We start from the raw sequence: 19,043 nt of genomic DNA, 5'->3' as shown, positions 1-19,043 counted from the left end.
CTGGTGGAGGGACCTAGTGTCTATTTTCTGGTGGATGAGGCTGGATATTTTCTTTCTGGTTGGCAGGACTGCGTCCGGTGGTGTGTTTTGGGGTGTCTGTGTCCTTATTATGATTTTAGTCAGCTTCTCTGCTAATAGGTGGGGTTGTGTTCCTGTCTTGCTTTTTGTTTGGCATAGGGTGTCCAGCACTGTATCTTGCTGGTCATTGAGTGGAGGTGGATCATAGCATTGAGATGGAGATCTCTGGGAGAGCTTTTGCCATTTGATATTATGTGGAGGTAGGAGGTCTTTGGTGGACCAATATCCTGAACTTGGCTGTCCCTTTGTGCCCAGAGCACCAGGACCCTGTCAGTCACATGGCTCAGAAGAAAATTTAGGAGAAAAGAAAGAAAAAAGTAAAATTAAAAAATTAAAAAGTAATAAAAAGAGAAAAAAAATAAGAAAGAGAGTAGCAGCCAAACCAAAAAGCAAATCAACCAATGATAAAAAGCACTAAAAACTATACTAAAAACAAAATAATACAAACAAAAAAACCAGACATACACATCTCTAGGACAAATGGTAGAAGCAAAGCTATACAGACAAAATGACACAAAGAAGCATGCACATATACACTCACAAAAAGAGAAAAAGGAAAACTATATATATATATATCATTGCTCCCAAAGTCTACTGCCTAAATTTTGGGATGATTCTTTCTCTATTCAGGTATTCCACTGATGCAGGGTACATCATGTTGATTGTGGAGATTTAATCCAATGCTCCTGAGGCTTCTGGGAAAGATTTCCCTTTTCTTCTTTGTTCACACATCTCCTGGGGTTCAGGATTGGATTTGGCCCCGCCTCTGTGTGTTGGTCACCTGAGGGCATCTGGTTTTTGCTCCATAAGGATGATGTTAAAGGAGCAGCTGATTAGGGAGCTCTGGTTCACTCAGGCCAGGGGGAGGGAGGGGTATGGATGAGGGGCGAACCTACAGTGGCAGAGGCCAGTGTGACATTGCGACAGACTGAGGCACACTGTGTGTTTTCCCGGGGAAGTTGTCCCTGGATCACAGGACCCTGGCAGTGACAGGATGCAGAGGCTCCTGGGAAGGGTGGTTTGGAGGGTGACCTGTGCTTGCACACAGGCTTCTTGGTGGCTGCAGCAGCAGCCTTAGTGTTTCATGCTCATCTCTGTTGTTCATTCTGATAGCCGCGACTCAGGCCCATCTCTGGAGCTTGTTTAGGTGGTGCTCTGAATCCCCTCTCCTCACGCACCCAGATACAAATGTCTCTTCCCTCTTAGGCAGTTTCAGACTTTTTACTGGACTCCCTCCTGGCTAACTGTAGCACACTAGCCCCCTTCAGGTTGTGTTCACACAGCTAATTGCAGTCCTCTCCCTGGGATCTGAACTCTGAAGCCCGAGCCTCAGCTCCCAGCCCCCACCCATCCCAGCCAGCAGGTGAGCAACCAAGCCTCTCAGATTGGTGAATGCTGGTCGGCACAATCCTCTGTGTGGGAATCTCTCTGCTTTTCTCTCTGCTTCCCTATTGCTGTGCTCTCATCTGTGGCTCTGAAGATTCCCCCACGCCACCCCTATTCTCTGCCAGTGATGGGGCTTCCTATTCTGTGGAACCTTTTCCTCCCACAGGCCCCTCCCAGTGGTACAGGTCCCATCTTTATTCATTTGTCTGTTTTACTTTTTTTCTTTTGCCCTACCCAGGTACATGGGGAGTTTCTTGCCTTTTGGGAAGTCTGAGGTCTTCTGCCAGCATTCATTAGGTGTTCTGTAGGAGTTGTTCCACATGTACATGTATTTCTCATGTATTTTGGGGGAGAAAGGTGATCTCCACGTCTTACTTTTCCACCATCTTGAGGGTCCACGCATAAAGGCCATTTTTAATCATGTAAAAGATTAGCTTAGACTTTGTCCTGTAGGTTATGGGAAGTATTAAAAGATAAGCAGCGGATTGATCTGGTCTGCTTTCAATCAGATAGACTACTCTGGTGTTGGGAATAGATTAGATGGGACTTGGAGTAAGACTACAAACAAGGAAACTATGTAAAAGGGGATTGCCCTTATCTAGGCTGTGGTGATGAGGGCTGAATAAGGTAGCATAAGTATGGATGGAGACAAAAGTGAGAGAACGGAAAATATTGTTCACAAATAGAAATAACTTACTAACAATTGGTAGGCATTTGATAATCTATAGATGTGGATAGTGAGACTAACATATCAAAACCAGAGAAAATTCAAAACTTTAACCAACAATTTTCACCTCTTCCTTATATTTACCATAAAATACAAAACAGCAGCAAAAGTGACTATTGTGCTTTTCAGCTTCTTTCTCTTCTTTGCTTATTCTTCTATAGAATGATCACAAAGCAAAAGTCAATTAAAAGAGTTAAAGAGTGGGAATGAGAGGCAAAAAAGAAGAGAAAATTCACAACCCAGAAAATGCCTCCCTAAACTAGGAAGAATTACTCCAGTTGAGTGAAATCCACTAACTTTATACTATTCCAATATAGCATATTATATTCTGAAATTTGCATCAAGAAATTGAAATTTTACTGTATGTTTTCCTTAAGACCTAAGAATTATTAGTTCAGTTCAAAATGGAAATTCAGTCATTGCATCTAAAAAGAATTAAACCTCTTCTTATCTTGCCAAAGTCATTAAATATTACTAAACAGAAGCTAAATTGTCTTTTTAAAGTTTGGAGAAATTAGTTTATTTCTGATATTTGGGATGCAATATATATTATTATGATTAGGAGTCATAAAAGCACATTTCTTTAGTAGGGAAATTATTTATACTAAAGTACCTAATATGTTAAATATAATAACATTCACAAATTGACTTAGGAAAATCTACTACATATAGTAAAATTGGCTTCTAACTTTTAGGGATCTACTCATACCGATTTCTATTTACTAACTTCTTATAGAGTCTTCGGGTCTGTCTTTATAATTGGTATCATAACTATTGTCTTTTACAAAGTCTTAGACATTGTAGGTGTAATATTGTATCTATTATCAGATTTACTATGAAGCATTTATATTTAATAAATTTAGCAATTATTATGATATAATAATTATACCACTACTAATATTCTATCATCATTACTACTACTGTCATTACTGTCACTACTACTATTACCATCACTACTACTACTACTACTACTACTAGTACTACTACTACTAGTACTAGTACTACTACTACTACTACCATCACTAGCTAATGATTATCAATTGTCTGCTATGTGCTAAGCACTGTTTTTAACATTTTTCATCTTATGACTAGCATAATGAAAAGAAACTACTCTGTTATCCTCATTGATTTAGAGAAACTATCTGCTTCATCTCTATGAATCTCAGCATCATCATCTATTACAATAGTTGACTGCATGATCACTTAAATTCCTTTCTAGTTGTCTAAATATCTCCTACCCAGTAAACCTACTTTTTAGGACAAAGGGTGAAATATTTATCTAAAGTCATATGATTGAAAAGAAAAATGGAGAAAATTGATATTGTAGTTAAAAAGTAATGTCTCTCTAAGTTTTTAGAAAAAAATGGTAGCAACATAGATACATATATAAAAATCATATGTAGAACTGTATATACATATATAGTAAACTATATATATATATATATATATAATTATATATATAGTAAGAATCCCTATGAGTATCTTTTTTTTAAGGAAAACATTATTTCACACTTATATATTCCTTCTAACTACTTTTTGTTCCTAGCCAGAATGTGTTACTTGAAATAAATATATGTTATAATATTCTTTGCAGTTTAAACACTTAGAATCAAAGAATGATAGAGCTACAAGAGAGCTTGGAGCTCATCTGTCTTGGTCCTTGATGAACTATATGGTCCCCAGGCTTTGAAACAACTACCTATATGATCTTTGGCCCTCAAGCTATGAGAACTACTAGTTCTGGGATCTTGAATAAATTTCTTGACCTCTCAAGGACTCAATTCCCTCATCTATAAAATGGAGATAACAATATATTCCTTGCTGAGTTGTTGTAAGTTTTAAATGAGATATAGTCCTAGAAAAATGTTCAGTACATGGTAGGTCCTAAATAAATTAGAGTTATTATTTTTATATAATTTTAATGTAATATTCTGTGGCATTGTTTATAATATATGGAATCATAAATTTCAAGGGAATCAACATATGGAATGTTTTTGAATAAATAATTTTACTAGAAGCAAAATTTTGTCTTATCAAGGACACTGCTATACATTAATTTGAATAAATCTATGCTTTTGATTTAAATAATTTACTAAAAGCTTTATTTGAATGATGATAATTAAGTATAATTATGATAGTAAAATATTTTTATGCTTAACCTTATTTAATAGTATTTTATCAAAAATAACAGAAACCAGACATTCTCGGTGTCTTTATTCCAAGATTCCCATATTGTTATTACTTTAGTCCTCTGAATTTTTGTCTTAAATGAACATAAATTTAGATGAGTAAATGACTCTCTTCAAGTTGCTGAAGGTAATTTATATGAAAAGACATTGAACTGTTAGATAAATACAACTGAAACTCAAATTAGCATCATATTCACTTTAGTGCAATCAAAATATTTTGATTATATTTGAATAATTTTAATATTTTTAAAATGTCATATACTTTGTAATTTTGTTTAATGTTCCTTGAATATTTTTCTATTGTCCTAATATCAATATCTTAAATTTTTACAACTGATTTAGGAAGAATGTGAAGATCGGTCTGCTTAGAACCCTGCAATGAACCAATATATTGCTGGAGCCCAGTAATTCTGTTTGAGAAATTATCACAGATTTCAAGGTTTCAGAGAATAGTAACAATCATACATTAGGGCAGTTAAAGTTTCTAGTTAAGACATAAGGCCTTGAGAGTTGAGTTTTAATTGTTTTTACTTCTTCATTGCCTTTTCTGCTTATGAAAGAAATGTTGTTGTGCCTTTACAGATTGTTTAACATAATCATTGCTGAAAGTTATTCTCTTTAAAATGTAGAGATAGATTCAAATATAAATATATGGAGAGAGAGAGAGAGTCTGATGATATGTGCATATATTTAAAGAGACAGATATTTGCCCTAAAAACTGGTAACATCTCAAAGAAATAGACCCTTGACACTGTAAGTTTTAAAAGACATACCCTGTTTTTTCTTTTTCTTCCATACATCTTTTTTTATTTTCATTTTTATTGGAGTATAAATGCCTTACAATGTTGTGTTAGTTTCTCCTGTACAACAAAGTGAATCAGCTATATGTATACATATATCCCCATATCCCCTCCCTCTTGAGCCTCCCTCTCACCTTCCCTACCCCACCCCTATAAGTCATCACAAACCAGTGAGCTGATCTTCTTGATCTATGCAGCAGGTTCCCACTACCCATCCATTTTACATTTGGTAGTGTATATATGTCAGTGCTAATCTCTTACTTCATCCCAGCTTCCACTTCTCCCCATGTGTCCTCAAGTATGTTGCCTATATCTGTATCTTTATTCCTGCCCTGCCACTAGGTTCATCAGTACTGTTTTTTTTTTAGATTCCATATATATGTGTTAGCATACAGTATTTGTTTTTCTCTTTCTGATTTACCTCACTCTGTATGACAGACTCTACGTCCATCCACCTCGTTACAAATAACTCAGTTTTGTTCCTTTTTATGACAGAGTAATATTACACTGTATACATGTGTCACATTTTCTTTATCCATTCATCTGTCGATGGACATTTAGGTTGCTGCCATGTCCTGGCTATTGTAAATAGTGCTGCGATGAACATTGTGGTACATGTGTCTGTTTGAATTTTGGTTTTCTCAGGGTATATGCCCAGGAGTGGGATTGCTGGATCACATGGTAGTTCTATTTTTAGTTTTTTAAGAAACATCCATACTGTTCTCCATATTGACTGTATCAATTTACATTCCCACCAACATTGCAGAAGTGTTCACTTTTCTCCACACCCTCTACAACATATACTGTTTGTAGATTTTTTGATGATGGCCATTCTGACTCATGTGAGGGGATACCTGATTGTGGTTTTCATTTGCATTTCGCTAATGATTAGTGATGTTGAGCATCTTGTCATGTGTTTGTTGGCAATACATATGTCTTCTTTGGAGAAATGTCTGTTTAGGTCTTCCACCCACTTTCAATTGGGGTGTTTGTTTTCTTGATATTGAGATGCATGAGCTGCTTGTTTATTTTGGAGATTAATCCATTGTCAGTTGCTTCATTTGCAAATATTTTCTCCCATTCTGAGTTGTCTTTTCATCTTATTTATGCTTTCCTTTGTTGTGCAAAAGCTTTTAAGTTTCATTGGGTCCCATATGTTTATTTTTCTCTCTTACTCTAGGAGGTGGGTCAGAAAGGATCTTTCTGTGATTTATGTCATAGAGTGTTCTGCCTATGTTTTCCTTGAAGAGTTTGATAGTGTTGGGCCTTACATTTAGCTCTTTAATGCATTTTGAGTTTATTTTTGTGTATGGTGTTAGGAAGTGTTTTAATTTCATTCTTTTACATGTAGCTGCCCAGGTTTATCAGCACCACTTATTGAAGGGGCTGTCATCCCTCCATTGTATATTCTTGCCTCTTTTATCAAAGATAAAGTTATCATATGTGTGTTGGTTTATCTCTGGGGTTTCTATCCTTTTCCATTGATCTATATTTCTTTTTCTGTGCCAGGACCATACTGTTTTGATTACTGTAGCTTTGTCATATAGTCTGAAATCAAGGAGCCTGATTCCTCCAGTTCCATTGTCTCTTCAGGGTCTTTTGTGTTTCCATACAAGTTGTGAGGTTTTTTGTTCTAGTTCTGTGAAAATGCTATTGGTAATTTGTTTTTATTAGTTTCTGCTTTATAACAAAGTGAATCAGTTATACATATACATCTGTTCCCATATCCCTTCCCTCTTGCATCTCCCTCCCTCTGACCCTCCCTATCTCACCCCTCCAGGCGGTCACAAAGCACCGAGCTGATCACCCTGTGCTATGCGGCTGTTTCCCACTAGCTATCTACCTTACGTTTAGTAGTGTATATATGCCCATGCCTCTCTCTCACTTTGTCACAACTTAACCGTCCCCCTCCCGATATCTTCAAGTCCATTCTCAAGTAGGTCTGTGTCTTTATTCCTGTTTTACCCTTAGTTTCTTCATGACTCTTTTTTCTTAAATTCCATATATATGTGTTAGCAAACGGTATTTGTCTTTCTCTTTCTGACTTACTTCACTCTGTATGACAGACTCTAGGTCTATCCAACTGATTACAAATAGCTAAATTTCATTCATTTTTATGGCTGAGTAATATTCCATTGTATGTATGTGCGACTTCTTCTTTATCCATTCATCCAATGATGGACACTTAGGTTGTTTCCATCTCCGGGCTATTGTAAATAGAGCTACAATGAATATTATGGTATGTGTCTCTTTTTGAATTATGGTTTTCTCAGGGTATATGCCCAGTAGTGGGATTGCTGGGTCATATGGTAGTTCTATTTGTAGTTTTTTAAGGAACCTCCATACTGTTCTCCATAGAGGCTGTACCAATTCATATTCCCACCAGCAGTGCAAGAGTGTTCCCTTTTATCCACACCCTCTCCAGCATTTATTGTTTCTAGTTTTTTTGATGATGGACATTCCGGCTGGTGTGAGATGATATCTCACTGTAGTTTTGATTTGCATTTCTCTAATGATTAATCATGTTGAGCATTCCTTCATGTGTTTGTTGGCAGTCTGTATATCTTCTTTAGAGAAATGTCTATTTAGGTCTTCTGCGCATTTTTGGATTGGGTTGTTTGTTTTTTTGCTATTGAGCTGCATGAGCGGCTTATAAATTTTGGAGATTAAGCCTTTGTCAGTTGCTTCATTTGCAAATATTTTCTCCCATTCTGAGGGTTGTCTTTTGGGCTTGTTTATGGTTTCCTTTGCTGTGCAGAAGCTTTGAAGTTTCATTAAGTCACATTTGTTTATTTTGTTTTTATATGCATTTCTCTAGGACGTGGGTCAAAAAGGATCTTGCTGTGATTTATGTCACAGAGCGTTCTGCCTATGTTTTCCACTAAGGGATTGGAAGTTTCTGGCCTTACATGTAGGTCTTTAATCCATTTTGAGCTTATTTTTGTGTATGGTGTTAGGGAGTGATCTAATCTCATACTTTTACATGTACCTGTCCAGTTTTCACAGCACCAATTATTGAAGAGGCTGTCCTTTCTCCACTGTACATTCCTGCCACCTTTATCAAAGATAGTGTGACCATATGTCGATGGGTTTATCTCTGGACTTTCTATGCTGTTCCATTGATCTATCTTTCTGTTTTTGTGGCAGTACCATACTGTCTTGATTGCTGTAGCTTTGTAGTGTAGTCTGAAGTCAGGGAGCCTGATTCCTCCACCTCTGTTTTTCGTTCTCCAGATTGCTTTCACTATTCAGGGTCTTTTGTTTTTCCAAACAAATTTTGAAGTTTTTTGTTCGAATTCTGTGAAAAATGCCAGTGGTAGTTTGATATGGATTGCATTGAATCTGTAGATTGCTTTGGGTAGTAGAGTCATTTTCTCAATATTGATTCTTCCAATCCAGGAACATGGTATATCTCTCCATCTATTTGTATCATCTTTAATTTATTTCATCAGTGTTTTGTAATTTTCTGCATACAGGTCTTTTGTCTCCTTAGGTAAGTTTATTCCCAGATATTTTATTCTTTTTGATGCAATTGTAAATGGGAGTGTTTTCTTGATTTCACTTTCAGATTTTTCATCATTAGTGTACAGGAATGCCAGAGATTTCTTTGCATTAATTTTCTATCCTGCTACTTTACCAAATTTATTGATTAGAATTAGTAGTTTTCTGGTAGCATCTTTAGGATTCCCTATGTATAGTATCATGTCATCTGCAAACAGTGACAGCTTTACTTCTTCTTTTCCAATTTAGATTCCTTTTATTTCCTTTTCTTCTCTGATTGCTGTGGCCAAAACTTCCAAAACTATGTTGAACAAGAGTGGTGAGAGTGGGCAGCCTTGTCTTTTTCCTGATCTTAGTGGAAATGGTTGCACTTTTTCACCACTGAGGATAATTTTGGCTGTGGATTTGTCATTTATGGCCTTTATTATGTTGAGGAAAGTTCCCTTTATGCCTACTTTCTGCAGCGTTTTTATCATAAATGGGTTTTGAATTTTGTCGAAAGCTTTCTCTGCATCTCTTGAGATAATCATATCATTTTTCTCCTTCAGTTTGTTCATATGGTATATCACATTGATTGATTTGTGTATATTGAGGAATCCTTGCATTCCTGGAATAAATCCCACCTGATTATGGTTCATGATCCTTTTAATGTACTGTTGGATTCTGTTTGCTAGTATTTTGTTGAGGATTTTTGCATCAATGTCCATCAGTGATATTGGCTTGTAGTTTTATTTCTTTGTTATATCCTTGTCTGGTTTTGGTATCAAGGTGATGTTGGCCTTGTAGAATGAGTTTGGGAGTGTTCCTCCCTCTGCTATATTTTGGAAGAGTTTGGTAAGGATCCATGTTAGCTCTTCTCTAAATGTTTGATAGAATTTGCCTGTGAAGGCATCTGATCCTGTGCTTTTGTTTGTTGGAAGAATTTTAATCACAGTTTCAATTTCTGTGCTTGTGATTGATCTGTTCATATTTTCTATTTCTTTCTGACTCAGTCTTGGCAGGTTGTGCATTTCTAAGAATTTGTCCGTTTCTTCCAGCTTGTCCATTTTATTGGCATAGAGTTGCTTATAGTAATCTCTCATGATCTTTTGTATTTCTGCAGTGTCAGTTGTTACTTCTCCTTTTTCATTTCTAATTCTATTTAATTGAGTCTTCTCCCTTTCTTTCTTGATGAGTCTGGCTAATGTTTTATCAAATTTGTTAATCTTCTCAAAGAACCAGCTTTTAGTTTTATTGATCTTTGCTATCGTTTCCTTCATTTCTTTTTCATTTATTTCTGATCTGATCTTTATGATTTCTATCCTTCTGCTAACTTTGGGGGATTTTGTTCTTCTTTCTCTAATTGCTTAAGGTGCAAGGTCAGGTTGTTTACTCGAGATGTTTACTGTTTCTTAAAGTTGGATTGTAGTGCTATGAACTTCCCTCTTAGAACTGCTTTTGCTGCATCCCATAGGTTTTGGGTCATCGTGTCTCCATTGTCATTTGTTTCTAGGTATTTTATTTTATTTCCTCTTTGATTTCTTCAGTGATCACTTCGTTATTGAGTAGTGTATTGTTTAGCCTCCATGTGTTTGTATTTTTTACAGATCTTTCCCTGTAATTGATATCTAGTCTCATAGCATTGTGGTCAGAAAAGTTACTTGATACAATTTCAAATTTCTTAAATTTACCAATTCCTGATTTGTGACCAAAGATATTATCTTTCCTGGAGAATGTTCCATAAGCACTTGAGAAACATGTATATACTCTTGTTTTTGGATGGAATGTCCTATAAATATCATTTAAGTACATCTTTTTTAAAGTATCATTTAAAGCTTGTGTTTCCTTAATTATTTTCCTTTTGGATGATGTGTCCATTGCTGAAAGTGGGTGTTGAAGTCCCCTACTATGAGTGTGTTACTGTCAATTTCCCCTTTTATAGCTGTTAGTATTTGCCTTCTGTGTTGAGGTGCTCCTATGTTGGGTGCATAAATATTTTCAGTTTTTATATCTTCTTCTTGGATCAATCCCTTGATCATTATGTAGTGTCCTTCTTTGTCTCTTCTAGTAGTCTTTATTTTAAAGTCTATTTTGTCTGATATGAGAATTGCTACTCCTGTTTTCTTTTTATTTCCATTTGCATGGAATATCTTTTTCCATCCCCTGATTTTCAGTCTGTATGTGTCTCTAGGTCTGATGTGGGTCTCTTGTAGACAGCATATATATGGGTCTTGTTTTTGTATTCATTCAGCCAATCTGTATCTTTTGTTGGGAGCATTTAGTCCATTTACATTTAAGGTAATTATCGATATGTATGTTCCTATTCCCCTTTTGTTACTTGTTATGGGTTCATTATTGTAGTTCTTTTCGTTCTGTTGTTGTTCTTGCCTAGAGAAGTTCCTTTAGCATTTGTTTTAAAGCTGATTTTGTGGTGCTGAACTCTCTCAGCTTTTGCTCGTCTGTAAAGATTTTAATTTATCTATCAAATCTGAATGAGATCCTTGCTGGGTAGAGTAATCTTGGTTGCAGGTTTTTCTCCTTCATCACTTTAATTATGTCCTGCCACTCCCTTCTGGCTTGTAGAGTTTCTGCTGAGAGATCAGCTGTTAACCTTATGGGGTTCCCTTGTGTGTTATTTGTTGTTTTCCCCTTGCTGCTTTTAATATGTTTTCTTTGTGTTTAATTTTTCACAGTTTGATTAGTATGTGTGTTGATGTATTTCTCCTTGGATTTATTCTGTATGGGACTCTCTGTTCCTCCTGGACTTGATTAACTATATCCTTTCTCATATTAGGGAAGTTTTCAACAATAATCTTTTCAAATATTTTCTCAGTCCATTTTTATTTTTCTTTTCTTCTTCTGGAACCCCTATAATTTGAATGTTGGTGCGTTTAATGTTGTCCCAGATGTCTCTGAGACTGTCCTCATTTCTTTTCATTCTTTTTTCTTTATTCTGCTCTGCAGCAGTTATTTCCATTATTTTATCTTCCAGGTCACTTATCCGTTCTTCTGCCTCAGTTATTCTGCTATTGATCCCTTCTAGAAAATTTTTAATTTTATTTGTTGTGTTGCTCTTCGTTGCTTGATTCATCTTTAGTTCTTCTAGGTCCTTGTTAACTGTTTCTTGCATTTTGTCTACTCTATTTCCAAGATTTTGGATCATCTTTACTATCATTATTCTGAATTCTTTTTTAGGTAGACTGCTTATTTCCTCTTCATTTGTTAAGTCTGGTGTGTTTTTATCTTGCTCCTTCACCTGCTGTGTGTTTTTCTGTCTTCTCATTTTGCTTATCTTACTGTGTTTGGGTGACTCCTTTTTGCAGGCTTCTGGTTCGTAGTTTGCGTTGTTTTGATGTCTGTCCTCAGTGGCTATGGTTGTTTCAGTGGGTTGTGTAGGCTTCCTTTGGACAGGACTGGTGCCTGTGTTCTGGTGGATGAGGATCAATTTTGTCTTTCTGGTGGACAGGTCCACGTCTGGTGATGTGTTTTGTTGTATCTGTGGCCTTATTATTATTTTAGGCAGCATCTCTGCTAATGGGTGGGTTTGTGTTCCTGTCTTGCTAGTTGTTTGTCATATGGTGTGCAGAACTGTAGCTTGCTGGTCGTTCAGTGAAGCTGGGTGCTAGTGTTGAGATGGAGATCTCTGGGAGATTTTCGCCATTTGATATTATGTGGAGCTGGGAGGTCTGTTGTGGACCAGTGTCCTGAAGTTGGCTCTCCCACCTCAGAGGCACAGCACTGACTCCTGGCTGCAGCACCAAGAGCCTTTCATTCACTCGTCTCAGAATAAAAGGGAGAAAAATTAGAAAGACAGGATTAGTAGAAGTAGAAAGAAAGAAAGAAAGAAAGAAAGAAGGAAAGAAAGAAAGAAAGGAGGGAGGGAGGGATGGAGGAAGGAGGGAAGGTAGGGAAAAAAGAAAGATGGAAGATAAAGTAAAATAGAATAAAGTATGATAAAATATGAGTTATTAAAATAAAAAAATAATAATTAAAAAAAGCGGATGGATAGAACCCTGTGATAATTGGTGGAAGCAAAGCTATACAGACAAAATGTCACTCAGATGCATACACATAAACATGTACAAAAAGAGGAAAAGGGGAAAAAATCATCAATCTTGCTCTCAAAGTACACCTCCTCAATTTGGGATGATTCATTGTAAAAAGAGGAAAAGGGGAAAAAATTATAAATCTTGTTCTCAAAGTCTACCTCCTCAATTTGGGATGATTTGTTGTCTATTCATGTATTCCACCGTTGCAGGGTACATCATGTTGATTGTGGATGTTTAATCCGCTGCTTCTGAGACTGCTGGGAGAGATTTCCCTTTCTCTTCTTTATTCTCACAGCTCCCGGGTCTCAGCTTTGGATTTGGCCCCGCCTCTGCTTGTAGGTCACCGGAGGGAGTCTGTTCTTTGCTCAGACAGGATGGTGTTAAATGAGCAGCTGCTTCAGTGACTCTGGCTCACTGAGGCTGATGGGAGGGAGGGTTACGGAGTGCAGGGCGAGCCTGTGGCGGCAGAGGCCAGCGTGAGTTGCACCAGCCTGAGGCATGCCGTGCGCTCTCCAGGGGAAGCTGTCCCTGGATCCCAGGACCCTGGCAATGGCGGGCTGCACAGGCTCCCTGTAAAGGTGGTGTGTACAGTGACCTGTGCTCACTCACAGGCCTCTTACTGGCAGCAGCAACAGCCCCAGCATCCCACACCCGTCTCTGGGGTCCGCACTTTTAGCCACGGCTCACGCCCGTCTCTGTAGCCTCTTTAAGCAGTGCTCTTAATCCCCTCTCCTCGTGCACCAGGAAACAAAAAGGGAAGAAAAAGTCTCTTGCCTCTTCGGCAGGTCCTGTCATTTTCCCGGACTCCCTCCCGACTAGCTGTGGTTCACTAACCCCTTCAGGCTGTGTTCACGCCGGCAACCCCAGTCCTCTCCCTGCTCTCCATCCCAAGCCGGAGCCTCAGCTCCCAGCCCCGCCCACCCCGGCGGGTGAGTAGACAAGCCTCTCGGGCTGGTGAGTGCTGGTTGGCACTGGTCCTCTGTGCGGGAATCTCTCCGCTTTGCCCTCCGCACCCCTGTTGCTGTGCTCTCCTCCACTAGTCCGAAGCTTTCCCCCTCCATCACCCGCAGTCTCCGCCCGTGAATGGGCTTCCTAGTGTTTGGAGACCTTTCCTCCTTCACGGCTCCCTCCCACTGGTGCAGGTCCCGTCCAGTTCTTTTGTCTCTGTTTATTCTTTTTTCTTTTGCCCTATCCAGGTACGTGGGGAGTTTCTTGCCTTTTGGGAGGTCTGAGGTCTTCTGCCAGCATTCAGTAGGTGTTCTGTAGGAGTTGTTCCACGTGTAGATGAATTTCTCATGTATCTGTGGGGAGGAAGGTGATCTCCACGACTTACTCTTCCACCATCTTCCCCTCTCCTCCTGCCATTGGTAATTTGATATGGATTGCATTGTATCTGTAGGTTGGTTCCAGTGCCATAGTCATTTTCACAGTGTTGATTCTTCCAATCCAAGAACATGGTATATCTCTTCATCTGTTTGTATTGTCTTTGATTTATTTCAACAGTGTTGTACAGTTTTCTGCATACAGTTCTTTTGACTCCTTAGGTAGGTTTATTCCTAGGTATTCTATTCTTTGTATTGCAATGGTAAATGGGAATGTTTCCTTAATTTCTATTTCTGATTTTTCATTGTTAGTGTATAGGAATGCAAGATTTTTCTGTGCATTAATTTTGTATCCTGCTACTTTACTAAATTCATTGGTTAGCTCTAGTAGTTTTCTGGTAGCATCTTCAGGATTTTCTATCCATAGTATCATGTTATCTGCAAGCAGTGACGGTTTTACTTCTTCTTTCCCTGTTTGGATTCCTTTTTTTGTTTGTTTCTTTTTCTTCTCTGATTTCCATGGCTAAAACTTCCAAAACTATGTTGAATTATAGTGGTGGAGTGAGCACCCTGTGTTGTTCCTGATCTTAAAGGAAGTGCTTTCGGTTTTTCACCAATGAGAAGGAAGTTAGCTGTGGGTTTCTCATATATGGCTTTTATTATGTTGAGGTAGTTTCCCTCTATGCCCACTTTCTGGAGAGTTTTTATCCTAAATGGGTGTTGAATTTTGTCAAAAGTTTTTCTGCATCTATTGAGATTATCATATGGTTTTTATTCTTCAATTTTTTAGTATCACATTGATTGATTTCCATATATTGAAAAATCCTTGCATTCCTGGAATAAACCCCACTTGATCATGGTGTATGATCCTTTTAATGTGCTGTTGGATTCTGTTTTCTAGTATTTTGTTGAGGATTTTTACATCTATGTTCATCAGTGATATTGGCCTGTTTGTTTTTTGTGACATCTTTCTTTCGTTTTGGTATCAGGGTGATGGTGGCCCCATAGAATGTGTTTGGGAGTGTTTAAAGACATACAAAGTTTTGAAACTCAATAAATATCATTAGATTTTCTGTGTTTTGTAATATGTATAGGAATAACCTGATGAATAATAAGAATATTTTTCTTAATCAATTTATAAAATGTTTCAAGCTATCACTAAATTCCTGTAGTCAAAGTAGAAAACAATCTTCTGCTACTACTACCACCACCATACAAATACATGTATGGTGGTGGTAGAGTATACTTACTGGAGATGTGAAAGCAAAAATAAGTTGGTTGCGAGATAGAATACTCTTTGGTTGAGTCTAATGATAATTGGAATCAAAAGAAGGTAATCTTATGTTGACTCATACATTTATATATCTCTCTGTATCTGTATCTATGGTTTTTAATTCATCAAAACCGGCAACCTGATTTCAGTGATTGAGCCTTTTCAAACTATTTCCGTTTCCATATTTTAGCTACCATGCAAAAGCGCCTGAAGAAGGAGAAAAAAGCAAAGAGAAAACTACAAGAAGCCTTGGAATTTGAATCAAAGCGAAGGGAGCAAGTGGAGCAAGCATTTAAGCAAGGCACTACCAGCAACAGTGGATTGAGGATGTTGAAAGGTAATGTCTGTATTGCATCTTCACACTCAAGGTACACAAAGCAGAGAGAGGGAGAGAGCCAGGGAGGGAGAGAGGGAGAAGGAACAGAAGGAGGGAAGGAGGGAGTGAGGGAGAAACTTTGTCCAGGAATACAGTAATTAAAAAATCAATTTGAGGCCAAGTGCTTTAGTTCATTAATTAAATCTGTCAAAATAAGCCCTATTCTGGGAGATATAAATAGTCTAGGAACAGGAAATCCTGCTGCTTTTTGCAGAAGAAGTAATATTGATAACTTCCCTGCACTTAAAATGTAAGTGTTTTAGGTCCATTCGTGTTAAAATATGCTGATGTTTGGTGTACTTTATTTTAATGAGCTTTGGAATGCTGGTTCATTTAATGCAGATTGCATCAGTGATGAGGGCTTAAAGAGTGCTTGGTTGAAAATGAATGTTCTAAGTAAATTCATGTAGCTCCTGTGAGAAGAGGTGCTTCTGTCATAAAATCTCTTGATTCCAAACTTTTCTGATTCCATTTTAAATTATGAAACCCCACAATATAATTTCATTTCATAGGCTATTCAAGTTTTTCTTTTAGAGCACACTAACAGCTGGTATATCTAACTGATGTGTGTGTGTAACAGGGATGAGCCTAAGAATATTATACACATGCATACACATACTACATACCTAATATGACACACACATGAACTAAAAGAGGGTTGCTTCAAGTGTCCCCTACTAAGAATGAATAGAGAATACTGTACAATATTCAATCGTATTTTTATCTTTCCAAAAGTTCAGTTCCCTTTTTACTGTGACTGTCTTGGATCATTGTCCTCACAATCGATAGAAATACAGAGGTAGATTATTAGCTCATGATAGCCATGCCTCACTGAGAAGCAGGAGAGAGAAGATAAATAATAATACATCAATATCTCATACTGAGGAACATCTTAGACAGTGGGAGCCAGCAATGGGACCAACATTCTATGCACTCTAATTATTTGAGTCTCTGAACATGTAGCTCTGAGGAGGTTTGTCATTTTTCTTTTTATGTATTTAAAATGAACCCATATGTGAATTCCACTCTAGCTCCAGTGTTCTCTGTTATAAAGGAAAAGCAGCTGTTTCTACAACATGATGGTAACTTGTAGTCAAATCATTTCTTTCTCACATCAATCCTTGATGGATGATATATGGGCGCCTGTTATCACATTACCCAAGGGTGTCTGAGCAAATGTATATATATAGAAATGGCCATATTAAACTATGCTTCATGTATATGAATAACTTTTAGATAACACATTTCATATTTAAAATTGAAAATAAAAAAGAAAACAACTCTTTGTTTCTTTTTCTCAACTTTTTTTTGAAACAATTCATGTATCTCTTGGCCCCTAGGACCAGTAGTAAATAAAGACCACAAATCATAGCCTGTGTTTTGGTGTTCATGTGCATTTATCATAGAGATAATCTCATCATCTATCACATTTAACAAATGGAAAATATACCATAAGAATGGGGCACTTCTACTTATGCAATTATATTCAATTTTTTTTTTTATTTCACAGTCAGGGAATGTTACCTGATAGTCTGAGGGGGTTTTATGGACAGATTATTTTCCTGAGTTTTATCTTTAGAGTGTAAAATGAATAAATAAGTATTTACTATATACCTGGAAATATATGCCCAATTGTAAAATTCAGCTATGGTTTATAATTCTCCCTCCTACCATTAAAAACATATAGACATACAAAAAACAAAAACAAAATGCCACACAAAGTCTCATGTTATCTATAGGACCAAAACACTGGTGAACAGAGTTTTCACTTTAAATGGAATCAGGAAAAATAGAAATGTACCTTAATATTGAATGTCACTTCTTTCAGATGCTGGGATTCCAGATATTGAAATAGAAAACAGTGGAACTCCTCATGATAGTACTGCTATGCAAGGTACAGTAAACAGTGTACTTCTTTCTGTAACTGCTTAATATGTGACCCCTGGGTGTGGGAAGGGGATAAGCTCCTATGTTGATACTTTTCATATAAGGAAAATAAATAAGTTTAACTTTTCTTACTTCATGATAGAGGAAAAAGTTTGCAGTGTTTATTGAAACTATGTATTTAGGGACTAATAATTTTACATACACAATGTGAGCAAGTTTCTTGTATGTTTATCCATTAAAAGGATGTACATTTATATGTTAGGCATATTCTAAAAATGCAAAATGTGAATATAATTTACCTTTCAGAAGTATAAAATAATATATTTTTTAAATCTTACTACTGTACTGTTTGTAAAAGTCACAGGTACAATAATCCTAACCTATCAATATTTGCAAAGTATTCTAGGCAACATTTTTATCAGTATTTAAGTCCTGATGCTAATTTTAGATACTTTTCAAAACCGACTAAATATGAAAATAAGAGCAGATCTTGTAATACATAATTTTCAGGATTCCCACAGCTGTTTAGATCCTTTATAATATTTTAAAAAGTAGTTAGTAGTAAGAAAATAGGGAAAACAAATCAATATAGAGTCTCATTGGAGCGCAAAGAGAGCTAAAAATAAAAATTGACCACTGGAGTTTTTCAGTGCCTTTCTAATGCAGTTTTCTAGCCCTCTGTATGCAGATTACATTGATTTTCACATTTATGTCTCACTCTAATAAAAAGGAAAAGGCATCTCCTTGAGAAAACGACTTCCTAACTTTCAAAAAGGAAGACAGCCATAGAAAGGTTGCCTGCTGGATGTTTAACTAATCAGTGCATTTCCACGGTGTAATGACAGATATCTATGAAGGCAACAGAACTGGATGTGACCAAAAGATCCATGTGGGTTCATCTTTGGGTTACTATTTTGTATGGCAACTTCAGAAAATTTAGAAATCCTGACTCATGTAGTTTTGCACATCATCTTTGCAAAACCAGGAGTGTTAGAGATCATGGATCTTCTGGTAATGCCGGATTCTGCTGCAGCTGGATAGACCTAACTAATGCATTAACTTTTGTGAAAGCATGCATGCTTAGCTCACTCAATAAAGTTTTTTTCTGTTCTTTGTCCCTCTTTTGCTTACCTGCTTTCTTCCCTCAACTTAAAGGCTCTGTCTGTGTGAGCAAAGCCAATTTTGATGGGACTCAGTGTTTATCCAATCAGTACACCACAGTGAAACATATAAATAAAGCCCCACTAGTTGTGGTTGCCACCATAGATCTAAGATAGGGTTGAACAAGTCTGAAGCATTTGATCCCTTCTGAATCTGTGACACACGCACATAGACCCAGTCTTTAAGGAGCATTGAGCTTGATTGAACCTTTCTTTGTGGGATGTAAGGTCAGCTTTGTAACTGTAAGAGGTAAACAATCACCGGGTTGTATCTTTATTATCCTTTAATTATCCTTCATTATCCTTTAATCCTATA

The 19,043-nt window shown here is 37.0% G+C and overlaps 1 protein-coding gene across 1 annotated transcript in view; it reads left to right on the top strand.

Annotated features, from left to right (window-relative positions):
* The window catches only part of DACH2 (dachshund family transcription factor 2), a 656,741-nt gene extending 638,133 nt beyond the window's left edge, over positions 1-18,608 (top strand). Inside the window, exons 11-13 of the mRNA XM_060086468.1 lie at positions 15,495-15,641; positions 17,509-17,574; positions 18,499-18,608. Coding sequence (XP_059942451.1) covers positions 15,495-15,641; positions 17,509-17,574; positions 18,499-18,608 — 323 coding nt within the window. The remainder of the gene's footprint in view (positions 1-15,494; positions 15,642-17,508; positions 17,575-18,498) is intronic.
* Positions 18,609-19,043: the final 435 nt, after the last annotated feature.

The sequence above is a fragment of the Mesoplodon densirostris genome, chromosome X (genome assembly GCF_025265405.1).
Source record: "Mesoplodon densirostris isolate mMesDen1 chromosome X, mMesDen1 primary haplotype, whole genome shotgun sequence".
In the NCBI taxonomy this organism is placed as follows: domain Eukaryota; kingdom Metazoa; phylum Chordata; class Mammalia; order Artiodactyla; family Ziphiidae; genus Mesoplodon; species Mesoplodon densirostris.
This window is presented reverse-complemented; position numbering and strand designations above follow the sequence as displayed.